This window comes from Capra hircus, chromosome 3 (assembly GCF_001704415.2).
Source record: "Capra hircus breed San Clemente chromosome 3, ASM170441v1, whole genome shotgun sequence".
Classification (NCBI taxonomy): Eukaryota; Metazoa; Chordata; class Mammalia; order Artiodactyla; family Bovidae; genus Capra; species Capra hircus.
This window is the reverse complement of record NC_030810.1, coordinates 46,693,041-46,706,405: the sequence shown is the minus strand read 5'-3', so window position 1 is coordinate 46,706,405 and position 13,365 is coordinate 46,693,041. Positions and strand designations below refer to the sequence as shown.

Below are 13,365 nucleotides of genomic sequence, written 5' to 3'. Positions count from 1 at the left end.
TACAGTTACAGTGCGCCCCTGGGGACAGAGCAACCTGGCCTGCTTAAGATCATGCGAGAGTCTCAAAGCAGAAAGGGAAAAATGTTCACGCTCATCTACGCATCAGGAGTGTGGTTTGCCTAGATTGCTCAGGGTCAGGTAGGTAAGATACACTTGCCAGGGTTACAAAAGAGCGTCAGGAGGAAGATCCAGTCCTTGCGCGAGCGTCTGTGGATGGAGAAGGAGGAAGGCGGGCACCTTGGCAACTTGTCTGAGGTGGGGTAGCCGAGGGAGACCTTTCAGTCCCAGCCTCTCCACGAACTCTCCTCTGGCAGAGAACCTGAGGAGGCGCGGGGCCGCGCGGGGCAGCCTGGCTGGGCAGCCGGCCCCGGCAGGAGCTGGGGCATTTCGAGAGGAGTCTTCCAGGGGCGGAAGGGTGTTCGGAGCCCAGGCGGCCAAAGCAGTGATCAAGCCGCAGCAAGAAAAAGAGAGAGAGAGAGGGAAAGAGAGAGAGAGAGGGAGGGAGGCTCTCGGCTGCTTCTGCATCCTCCTCCCACTGCACTTTGGCCCACGCCCACGGGCGCCCCGCCCCCCTCGGGCTTATAGCAGGCGCCGGGCACCTCCGGACGCCTGGGAGCCGACGGCGCGGCTGCCTGCTTGGCCCGGGAGCCCCGGCGCTGCCGCCTTAGTGGCGAAGTGAGGCGGCGGCTGCGCCCCGCATCATGGAGGGCAGCCTAGCCGCGACCCCAGCCCCAGCCCCGGTCGCCACCGACAGCCGCCGCCTCCCGCGCCGGGTCTGCCGGCTCTCGTCGCTGTTCTCAAGGTGCCGTCCCTTCCTAACCTCCAAGGCAGTATGAAGGCGACCCGGGACCACGCGAGCGCCCCTTTCTGTACGCGCTTCAACCACTCCGACCCGGGCATCTGGGCGGCCGAGCGCGCCGTTGAGGCGCCGAACAACCTCACGCTGCCCCAGGAACCCAGCGAGGACTGTGGCTCGGTGTCCGTAGCCTTTTCGATGACCATGATGATCACCGGGTTCGTGGGCAACGCGCTGGCCATAACGCTCGTGTCGAAGAGCTACAGGCGCCGGGAGGGCAAGCGCAAGAAGTCGTTCCTGCTGTGCATCGGCTGGCTGGCGCTCACCGACATGGTCGGGCAGCTGCTCACCAGCCCGGTGGTCATCGTCCTCTACCTGTCCCACCAGCGCTGGGAGCAGCTCGACCCGTCGGGGAGGTTGTGCACCTTCTTCGGCCTGACCATGACCGTCTTTGGGCTCTCCTCGCTCTTCATTGCCAGCGCCATGGCCGTCGAGCGGGCTCTGGCCACCCGGGCGCCGCACTGGTACTCAAGCCACATGAAGACCAGCGTCACCCGCGCCGTGCTTCTAGGCGTCTGGCTGGCCGTGCTCGCCTTCGCCCTGTTGCCGGTGCTGGGCGTAGGTCAGTATACTGTCCAGTGGCCCGGGACTTGGTGCTTCATTAGCACTGGGCCTGGGGGCAATGGGACTAACTCCCGGCAAAATTGGGGCAACGTTTTCTTCGCTTCTGCTTTTGCCATCCTGGGGCTCTCAGCGCTGGTGGTCACCTTCGCCTGCAACCTGGCCACCATTAAGGCCCTGGTGTCCCGCTGCAGGGCCAAGGCCACGGCGTCGCAGTCCAGCGCCCAATGGGGCCGAATCACGACAGAGACGGCCATCCAGCTCATGGGGATCATGTGCGTGCTGTCGGTCTGCTGGTCGCCGTTGCTGGTAGGTAGTTCCAGGGCTTGGGGAGTTCGAGGTGGGCGCGTGCGCGCCGGCGGGCAGTGAAGACTTTGGAAAGTGACAGCACCTGCAGGGGCGTGTCTGCAAGCAGAGAACTTTGGAGAGGGCTCTGCCTGCGCTGTCTTGGTCTCGGCTTCAGAGCATAGCTCCTCATTTACTTGCTGAGCATCTTCCAAGTGCTAGGCATCGCATTAGGCTCTGGCTGTGCACGCCTGGAGACCCCAGGGGTGCTCACATTCTAATCGGAGAGAGTAAGAAGATACCCAGGTGTTAGTTCACTGCTGGTGCAGAAACTGGTTTCTCCCAGGAGTACTAGGAGCTGAATAGAATGGCGATGACAACTCTAGCCCCGTACTCTGGGTTTTCTCCTTATTTCAAATACCTCTCGCCCGTTGGGTCGATTGATTTTCACTCTGCAGAAGTACTTTAGCGGCGCCCCACCCCCAGCCCCCGCCCCGCGACAGGCACAGCCTCTGAGCTAGTGCGCGCCCTCCCGCAGCAGCCGCAGCTCGCTTTGCTAGCAGGCAGACGCGAGGCAGGAGAGTGGAGGGGCGTCTCGCCCTTGGCCAGCCTCCGTCCTTTGAAATTGCACTGCGCCCTCTAGGAAGTGCCAGAACCCACTGTCATCCCGTGGGCCCCGAGGCCTACTAACTCCCTCGTACCAGCCTTTGCTTGTCCTTGTGGTCACTGCACGGGGCTGATGGCAAGGCCCTTCGTAGAGGTTTCTGCACTTACCAGCTCCTCGGGGGGCCCACAGCCCGGGAGCAAGTGATATTTCCATATGCTGCTTGTCTAACACCCGCTCTTAATCTTACTTTCCAGGTTTTCCTCTGCGGTCCTTTTAGCTCCACATTTGGTGTAAGTGCTATTACTAATTCCTGATGAATGGTTGCTTTTTTAGGCCCCCAGCAACCTGGCTCAGTAAATATTCCTGCAAGAGCGACCTGGTCACTGTGACAGGGTTACAACAGATGACATATCGGACCTAGAAATTTATTAGACAGTTGTGAAAAACTCCTGGAATCCATGGCACAGTTTTCAGAAACCACCCACGTATAGGGTTTTTTGGGTTTTTTTGTTGTTTGTTTGTTTGTTTTTCTTGTTTAAGTTTTTATCTGTATCTTGGGGCTTGTGGAATCTTAGTTCTGCCACCAGGGATCCAACCAGTGTCTCCTGCATTGGGAGCTTGGAATCTTTATGGCAGGACCATGGAACTCCGGAGCTTTTCTTTTTTAATTGTGATAGAATACACATAACATGAAATTTCCCACTAGTTTAAGTGTGCAGTTAAGTTATATTAAGTACATTAACATTGTAGTACACCATGTACAATTTAAAAATCTTTGTACTTTTTAACAGAACCGTGGTTCCTTTTCTCCTCTCACCCCACCCCACCCCACCTCCTGCATTTGACAACACCGATATTCCAGAATACTCTTGTTTCATTGTGTAGTATATTTAGAGCAGGAGTCTTGGCTTGGAATGGATCATAGGTGGTGACAAGGAGAGTTATGTTGGGACCTCATAGCCCACAAATCGCTGTAAGGTCTCAGTTCTGCATTCCAGAAGCTAGAAGTCAGGCTGATGTCATCACCGTGGCTTATCAAAGCCAGCACCAATTTTAGACATATTTACTTCTACTGTGTGTAGGTAGCCAAATAGAAGAAAAAAAAGAATTCTAAATAATAAGCACTTTACTATAAATGTAGCTTTAAAGGCAAACAGAATATTTGAATTTCTCACAACAGTCATTTGAGTCCCACATATTTGAGTTCTATCACACTCTTTATATGTGTGCTCTATATATCCAAGGAAAAAGGTAAATCATATGAATAAAATGCTTACTCATACAGTTAACCAGACGTATAGTTGTTGCTTTCTTTTTAAGTAGGAGAGAAAATAAGCTGTGTGTTTTTTATTTCAAAACTATGCTTCTAATATGATGGGCACAGTGGCCTTATGAAGACTTTTGATCAGTTCTGAAAACTGAAGCCTAGGATGACCAGACTCACTCTTAAGAAACTTTGTATTTGGAATTCATCCTAATTTCAATTAATATTTGCATATAAACTTCATTAGTTTGCAGTATTTTATCAAAGTTTATTGGGTCATTTCTCATAAAAACATTAAACAAATTCAACATGTGATCATATCAAAGAGAAGAAATTTGTGGTTTTCAAAATGGGTATTTTTTGAGCTAAAGGAATTATTCTGTCTTCTGTTTTGTGTACCACTGAAGTTAAATCTCCAAATATCTTCAGAAAGATCTGCAGTACAAAGTTGGAATTATTTCAAAGGAAAGAAAATGGCAAAACTGCTCTCTTAATAGGTTAGGGAATTATAAGAATGAAAACACTAGAATTTAGTGAAGTGAATTTTTAGTGTATTAATGCTGAAGTGAGATGGGTTTTTTTTAATATGTTTTTCCTAATTATAAAATATAGATTCCCTGTTAGCTTTAAAAAAAAAATGGGCACAGGATACTAATTTAATTATCCAAAATTCTTACTTAAAAGGACTCTGAGTGTATCTTATCTTGGAGGACTAATGTGATGATAATAATGTTCAGTTGTCACTGCTGAAAAACTTAGCAGAGAATAGATACCATAATAAGAAAACATCCCAACTGCTGCAAATTCCTGCTGTGTAAATAGGAGCCATTGCTCAGTTTATCTGGTTTAAATAGAGGTTTATCTATGGTGCAAACAAAAGCTTTTAAACTTTTTCCTCCAGAAGCTATACAATAAAAAATCTGAAATTAAGTGAGAATACAGTGGGAAGTGGTGTCACCATTGATAGATGACCTACACTTCTTAGTCAATATAAAGCATCAAATTCTGTTGAAATCAGTCAATTGGCTCAGCAATACAATCTGTTTGACTTATTATCATTAGATTTTTTATGAACTACAATCACCAAATAGTCCAGTTGTTTGACATGATAGCCAAGTTTCCAGTAGCAGGAATAACCCGAGGCTGTTGTTCAGAGGAAGCCCTGACGGCAGTTTGTACTTTTGTACATCTGGCACTCCTCAAACAGGTACAACAGCTACAATACTAAAGCCGTAAGTGACTAATACTGTAGCCATCTTAAAAATAGTAGACGAAAAGCTATCTACACTGTGAAAAGAGATAATGAGCAACAGAGTTTCTCATCTACAACTTGGAAACTGTATAAAAGCAGCCTTAGGAACTTTGCCTTTAATCTTGAACCAGCAAGTTCCCTGCTCAATAGCCACAGATGTGGGCAGAGAATGCTTTGACTCAAGGAGATATTTTGCAACATAGATGTAGTGTTTTTTAAGTTTGAGGAATCACTGACATTTTTTGACATAGAAAATTTGCCTTAAATGCACTACATGTGAAAAATAGATGCAATAGGTTATTTTACAGAAGTAATAGTGTTTTATAGTGTTATAAAAGTAACAGTATTAGAATATTGTTAAGAATATTAGAACCAGATTTCTAATTCAAGATATTTGACTCTGAATTTATTTTTAATCTTTTTTCTGTTGTATTGATTTGTTTGTTTGACTTAGCTAAAAGCCAGCAGTTCTAGTGCTAATCATAGTACTGGGGAAATTATATATCCTCTTAAAATGCAAAAGTAGAGCTAATAGATATCTAAGGTCTTTTTCCATGTGTTATGCTCAGTTTCTCTTATTTGGGAGAATCATGGTTTAATGACCCAGAATGAGAAATTTGAGAAGGAGACTGCTTGGTCAATTGTACTTTTGTAAGAATGGGGTTTTCTAGTAGTCATGTATGGATGTGAGAGTTGGACTATAAAGAAATGGGGCAGTGCCAAAGAATTGATACTTTTGAACTGTGGTGTTAGAGAAGACTCTTGAGAGTCCCTTGGACTGCAAGGAGATCCCACCAGTCAATGCTGAAGGAAATCAGTCCTGAATATTCATTGGAAGGACTGAGGCTGAAGCTGAAACTCCAATACTTGGCCACCTGATGAGAACTGACTCATTGGAAAAGACCCTGATGCTGGGAAAGATTGAAGGCAGGAAGAGAAGGGGACAACAGAGGATGAGATAGGTGGCATCACCGACTCAATGGACATGAGTTTGAGCTAGCTCCAGGAGTTGGTGAAGGACAGGGAAGCCTGGCGTGCTGCAGTCCATGGGGTCACAAAGAATCAAACACGATTGAGTGACTGCACTGAAGTGAAGAGTGAGGGCTTCTGAGAGACTTGGGCTTTTGGACACTGTACGTAAAGAGATGGCAGGTTATCTAAGTGATATATCCAGAAGCAAACATAACTTGAAGATTAATGAGATAAATCAGGGCTTAAAATGTAGGTTTTTGTATCTTGAGTTTGTTAAAGAGAGCCAGGAATTAAACAAATTCTTAAGCTATCTTATTTGAAGACATTCAGATGGTCTAGAATTGTAGCATACGTGTGACTCATTGGACTTCCTCCTTTGAAAAAGCTGTAAAGGTCAATAACTCAATTATGAAAGTTTCCATAGGATCATTTTTCTGGGAATTACACTCAGGAATATGCACTACAGGCATTTGTAACAGAGGATGATCGATGATTTGTCTGGGGAAGCTGAGAGGTGGTAGTGAGAGGTACTGGGTGTCATGTTCGATTTTCAGTCCTTGCCTTGCAGAGCTAGAAAGCAGGGAGAGAAGTTCTCCTTCAAACTCCTCACATACGGGTAGCACGTTTATAGTCCACCAGGGTTCTACATGCACCTCTTTCACACTTGGCAACTCTTGGAATCTACAACTGGAGCATGTCATATTCTGAATCCCTCTTTTCTGTCAATCCCTTATCATAGAAGTAAGTAAGTGGTTTGTATTTCAATTCCTGCCTTGCTTCTTGAGAATTATTAGATGGCCTCTTAAGTCCTTCTTTTCCCTAGTAAAATTCTAATTTTCAGAGATTAATGAGGGTAACCCAAGAAGGGACGTTATTTTTCTTGGGGTTCCTCTTATATCTTGTCTCCTGAGTGTATGTCAGCATTTTATGGTAAACATAGTAATTCATTCTTAAACAGAAATGACAACTGGACAGTGTGTAACTTTTTTAAATGAGAGGGATGCATACTCACGCATGTGTGCACACGTACACACACACATGGAAATAACAGTGTGGAGTAGTGACTCTGCTCCCTTTATTTGGAACACTTTTGTCTCCACTTTCCAACTTTACACCTCACCTCTCAGCCATTCAGGACAGCTGCCGAGCAGTCACTGTCTTGGATTGGCTAAGGTCCCAAGTTAGCAGTGACTTTGTTAGAGGAACCTTCCTTGGGCCTCTTTAGGCTTGGTTGGGGGCTGCAGCTCTTTGGTCCCACAACACTTACCTTGCAGATCCAGTGTCTTGATCTGAGTCACACTTTACTGAACATTCTGGATTAACTGACCTCCTGAGGGCAGATATAGTAACTACCCGGAAAATTGTTCTTTTCCTAGGAACTATCATGATGACCAGCCATACAAGGTATGTCCACCACAAGCCTATTGAGTAAATATCTGAGCACATAAATCAGAAGACAGGTTCTTGTTCCAGTGACATAACACAATCCACTGTGTGACCTTAAACAGCTTGCTTGATATCTTTGTGAACACTTTTCTTTTTTTCCTGTAAAAGAGGAATAAAAACACCAACTCAACTTATTTCACAGGATTGTAATAAAAAGCAAAATAAATGTATGTGAAAATAGTTGAGACTATTTCTTCCATATTAAGAATACTACTGTGATTTTTTATAGATGACAGTGTTGACTTCTTATCTTCAGATAGACCTTTCCCCCAGGAAACTGGAGAAAAGAGAGACATGATGGTTCACAGCTTGATTAGTTATAATTAACTGGTGGGGAAATGTGGTGGAGAATGTAACTTTTCAGAAAAAAAAAATTAAGAAAGCAGGCAAGTAAATATTGTGAGATAAATATTTGTAAATCTTTGCAAGGTATTGTAATTCATCCCTCCTCCCTGCCCCTGTCACCATCACCATTCTCTCAGTTCTGGGATGCTTTCCCCCTCACAACTACCAGTTAACTTTCTAAAGCTAAGACATGCTGGATCCCACCTCCCCTTCCCTTGAACTTGGAGGAGTACCCACCATCTCATGCTCTGAAGACCTCTGTCTAGAATATGTCTCTTGTTTTTCCAGTCAGGGACTCCATGTGCTCAGACCTCTCCTCATGTAAATGAGTCGAGTTAATTGTGCATTTAGTTGCTGTCCTAGGTCAAATCATTCTGCAGACCTCTTAAGGCTAGAGCCTGTGCCTTGGTGGTCCTCATCTCTTCACAGGTGATCCAGAGTGTTGGGGCTGCACAGATTCTCCACCACTGACTCACAGTCCAGAACTGAGTTTACATGAACCTTGAATCAGACCAAAGCATGAGAAACACACAGTTGTAAACTGCCTCACAGTTAGTCTAGGTCCTGACAAGGCATTAATATTATTTGTAGTCTGCAAATAACACAAAGTGTAATTTTCCCATCCAGTAGCCCTCCTAGAATTCTCTTGGTCATCATTTACAAGGAGAACATTTCAGCAGCTGGTCTGGTCACCTATTCAAAATCAGTGTTTTATTTTACCATTGCTGATTTTTATGATAGGTGTTTGAGGACTATAAACCGAAAAATGAAAGATGGTGGCAGAGATAGAAGAGGAGGCTTGATTTTTCTCACTTTAATTCTGTTGGAAAGAAATTAGGTGCTGATTTAGGTAAGAGTCATATTATATAGTGACGGATAAGGCAATGGCGACCAGTCCAGTACTCTTGCCTGGAGAATCCCATGGATGGAGCAGCCTGGTGGGCTGCAGTCCATGGGGTCATGAAGAGTCGGACACTTACTGAGCGACTTCACTTTCACTTTTCACCTTCATGCATTGGAGAAGGAAATGGCAACCCACTCCAGTGTTCTTGCCTGGAGAATCCCAGGGATGGGGGAGCCTGGTGGGCTGCCATCTGTGGGGTCACACAGAGTTGGACACGACTGAAGCGACTTAGCAGCAGCAGCAGCAGCATATCATATAGTGAAGTGAAAGTCTCTCAGTCATGTCCAACTCTTTGTGACCCCATGGATTATACAGTCCATAGAATTCTCCAGGCTGGAATACTGTAGTGGGTAGCCTTTCCCTTCTCCAGGGGATCTTCTCAACTCAGAGATCAAACCCAGGTCTCATGCACTGCAGGCAGATTCTTTACCAGCTGAGCCACAAGGGAACTCCAAGAGTCATATCATATAAGTACAGGATAAATTTTATACCAAACAAGATTTTTATAAATCTTGGTAATACAAAGACAGATGGCCAAGTTGGAGCCGGAAGTATATTTATTTTAAGCAATTTTTTTAGTTTTTTAAAAAACATTATATATATATATAATATATACATATATATTATATATGTATATATATATATATTTGACTGTTCTGGGTCTTAGTTGTTGCATGTGGGATCTAGTCCCCTGAACCTGCCCCCCCTGGATAGGGAGCACAGAATCTTAGCCACAGGGTAACCAGGGAAGTTGCCTATTTTAAGCAATTATTGATCTAATAAAAACCAAGTATAATTTTAAGAACATACTTTTCACTAATCCTTTATTTCCTTTAAGTAGATTTGATCTTTTTGTTCCTCTTTCTAAATATTCAGTGTGTTATTTTCTGTGCTTGAGAATATGTTGCTGTTGGTATGACTCATGAGCATTTGGAAAAAGAAGTAATGCTGTTAATGCTGAAAATACTGAAAGAGAGATTCTAAAAAATACAGTGTGTTTTGAAGAATTCACCAGTCTAATAAAGTGGAGCTTTCATTGTGGTCTTGATATTCGAAATTTCCCTGATAACGTACTACCACTTTGGGTCAAGTAGAGCACACACATCCGCATTTCCCTAATTAATCCAGTGCCTTGGCAGTCAAAGGCACCAACAGCAGTCAGTGATTAAGTGACCTCTGCCTCTGTTTCATAAGAACAAGAGAAAGCTACTGAAGAGCAGATGGGGGCTAGAGAGAGTAAAAGGCACAGAGCCCGCGGTTCTCATCTTGGCTTTTCTACCAAAGGATTAAAGTCATCCTATCTTTCTGGTTTTCCCTTTCCTCGTGAGTACAATAAAAACACTTATCACTCTAACCTTCTTTTCCGTTCTGACTTCCTGTGGCTCAAAATAGATAAAATCATCCCTTTTAGACATACCATATTAGGTATGTTGGGGGAAAATACCCAAAAACGTCTTAAGAAGAATCATAGAAATGTATACAAATGAACAGAATAGATCATGCATTGTTATATAATTATTCTGTAAATATGTACTGAGTGCTTGCTTCGTGTCTGCCTCCCTGGTGATACAGTGATGACTAGGGTAAGGTTAAAGACATTGAGCAGTTACCTGGCTCTAAGGGACAGTCTTCATGTCATGTTCCATGTGAAAAACAGTCCTTGTGGAGCCGGGTGCCATCTGTGCTGTACTTGGTAGCCCTGAGCATAAGCCAAACAGACATGCTAGCTTCTTCCATGAAACTTTCAATCTACTAAGGTAGACCACAGAAAATAAACCATTGATCCAGTAAATAAATGTTACCAGCCTGGTTACGTTTGTAACCAGATGTAGCTGGTTACCACCTGGTCAATCAGATGACCAGGGTGATCTGGTCATCACCCTAGTTGCTTTCACTGCCACATGGTGCAGCTGCTGCAGGTTGATCTTGTCTGGGCTGAAGGGCAGTGCTGGTCCACGGCCACTGTGAAGTCCTCATGGAGCATGTCCCTGCCCAGGCTGCAATGGGTCTGCGCTTGGGCGCCATTGTTAGGAGTCACATTCATTCACACCCTCTAACTTCAGCCATGAAGCTCAGCAGCGATTTTCTGAAGCACAATCACTGTACTAGAATGTAAGGACCCAGAGAGCGGCTGGCCTCTGGCCACGTACTGCCTGGAACCTCCTTCTGGGGTCCTTAGGCTCTGGGTTGTACTCAGATGACTTTCTCGCAAGTTTGTCTTTCTCTGCCAGTAAGTTTTCTTTTAAGACATTCCATGTCTTTTCCCGCTACTGAATGCAGCCAAAGTTGCTCTCTACTAAGTTTCTTGGCTTCAGATGTTGGGAGAGGAGGTTATATTTCTCTGCTTTTTATTTTCCCCCAGAAAATATGATAACTATGATGGTCTACTTCTTTCCAGGTAACCAGCAATTTATACTGGGGGTGTTGTATGGATTTCCTTTGTTGTACCACACAACTTTCCACTATGAAAACCAACTCAGTCAACATTTACCACACTGAATGTTTCTTATTTCTGTGATACCTGCTCCAATGTGACTTGCTCTGCCCACCTGAACAGGGAAGAGCAGGGCAGCTTCTGGCATCCCCCTACATACATCATGAAACCAATGTGTGTGTGTGTGAAGTCGCTTCAGTTGTGTCTAACTCTTTGCGACTCTGTGGACTGTAGTCCTCTAGGCTCTTCTGCCCATGGAATTTTCTAGGCAAGAATACTGGAGTAGGTTGCCATTTCCTTCTGCAGGGGATCTTCCCGAACCAGGGATTGAACCCGTGTCTTTTACGTCACCTGCACTAGCAGGCGGGTTCTTTACCACTGCGCCACCTGGGAAGCCCACATGAAAACAACGGACGTGTTATAAAGGCAAGAAAAAGGTGCCTTGGCAAAGTGTCAAGGAGGACCTTCTTTTGATACATTGGTGAACGTGGGGGTGCTTAAAGAGGATCTCCCTAAGAAAACGTCATTTATGGTGAATCTTGGAAGTTGGTACATTAAGGAAAAAAGAACAACGTGTGAAACTATCAATGTAGGAAAGAGCTGGAAGCATTTGAGGAACTTAAAGAGTGCCAGAGAGGTACATTAGCATGAATAAAAGGAACAGTAGCTTTAAGGTAAAGCTAGGAAGGGAGGCAGGGCCAGACCATGCAGAACCTTGTCATTTTTGTTTGAGAGTTTATAGATTTTTATCTTAAGTATCTTGGAAAACAACTAGCTTTGAGTGAGGGAGTGATAATGATCTGCTTTGTGTATTAAGAAGATTACTCAGGCTGCCTTATGAATTAGAAAAGGTATCAGAGCCCTTGAGTACTGAGATCAGATGGAAATGTAGAGACATTAATTAAAAAAATTTTTTTTTTCCTTAAGTGTTGCTTTAAAAGGAGAGACAAAGCTTGGCATAGAATTGACAGTGGGAGTGGAAGTCTGTGCAGAAGCGCATAGGGAAAAATTGAGCCAGGTGTGCTAGGAATGGTAAGCAAATATGTTTTTGTTGAAGTATGTTTGAGAATGTCAAGAAATATTATGAGTCAAGGACTGAGGAGTAAGGAAGGAAGGAGTGCACTGGTAGATTGCCTTGAAGATTAGAAATAGGAATTTGCATTTCATCCTGGGCAAGTCGTATTGCTTGTCTGTACTTCTGTTCCATATTTGTAAAAGAAGAGGGTTGACCTTATAAAATCTCTTGATTTATAAAAGGTCATTTAGTAAAATAACTCATCTAATGTTTAATCTATTTCTAGAATATTCTTGGTGAAATTTTCCATTTTGTTTGAATACCTTTACTTATTGGAAAGTTATTGCTTTTTAAGGGGCACAATGGAGAAGGCAATGGCACCCCACTGTAGTACTCTCGCCTGGAAAATCCCATGGACGGAGGAGCCTGGTGGGCTGCAGTCCATGGGGTTGCTAGGAGTCGGACACGACTGAGCGACTTCACTTTCACTTTTCACTTTCATGCATTGGAGAAGGAAACGGCAACCCACTCCAGTGTTCTTGCCTGGAGAATCTCAGGGACGGGGGAGCCTGGTGGGCTGCCGTCTGTGGGGTTGCACAGAGTCGGACACGACTGAAGCGACTTAGCAGCAGCAGCAGCAGCAGCAGCAAGAGGCACAAAGAATTTTCTTAGAGGTTCTTTCTCTCTCTTTCTCTCCCTTCCTGCCTCCTTCCCTCTCTTTCTTCCTTTCTCGTTTATGGTCAAACATAGTACTAATAATATATGTAAAACACTTAAACACCATATCACACTTAATAATCGCTTAACAACTGGGCTTCCCCGTAGCTTATCAGTAAAAGAATCTGCCTATAATGTAGGAGCTGCAGGGCACACAGGTTCGTTCCCTGGGTGGGGAAGATCCCCTGGAGGAGGGCATAGCAAACCACTCCAGTATGCTTGCCTGGAGAATCCCATGGACAGAGAAGCCTGGCAGGCTACAGTCTATAGGGTTGCCAAGAGTCAGATATGACTGAAGCAACAAAGCATGCATGTACACACGCACATTGCTTGAATTAAGTGTTGCTAATTCTAGTTCTTGGTTTGTGTGGAACAATACTAAATTTAATTAGAGATATCTTTTATTTTTAATGGAGAAGGAAATGTTAACTCACTCCAATATCCTTGCCTGGAAAATCCCATGGACGGAGGAGCCTGGCGGGCTACAGTCCATGGGGTCACAAAGAATCAGATACAGCTGAGCAACTTCACTTTATTTTTAAAGTTATATGACACTATACTTCTCAATTGAGTATCAGTGAGTTCTACTAAATCTGTGTAAATAAACAGTAAAATAACGTGAAATTATCTTGACAACGTCAGGGACAGGAGCCATGATGTATTAATTCATTTAAGTGACACTTACTATCAGTTGTGTGCAAGACACT

The 13,365-nt window shown here is 44.4% G+C and overlaps 1 protein-coding gene across 3 annotated transcripts in view; it reads left to right on the top strand.

The window, feature by feature from the left end:
- Window positions 525-13,365, top strand: part of PTGER3 (prostaglandin E receptor 3) — a 95,527-nt gene continuing 82,686 nt past the window's right edge. For all 3 annotated transcript variants that reach the window (XM_018045484.1, XM_018045488.1, XM_018045482.1), the window contains exon 1: window positions 525-1,726. In XM_018045484.1, coding sequence (XP_017900973.1) covers window positions 833-1,726 — 894 coding nt within the window. In that variant the 5' untranslated portion in view covers window positions 525-832. The remainder of the gene's footprint in view (window positions 1,727-13,365) is intronic.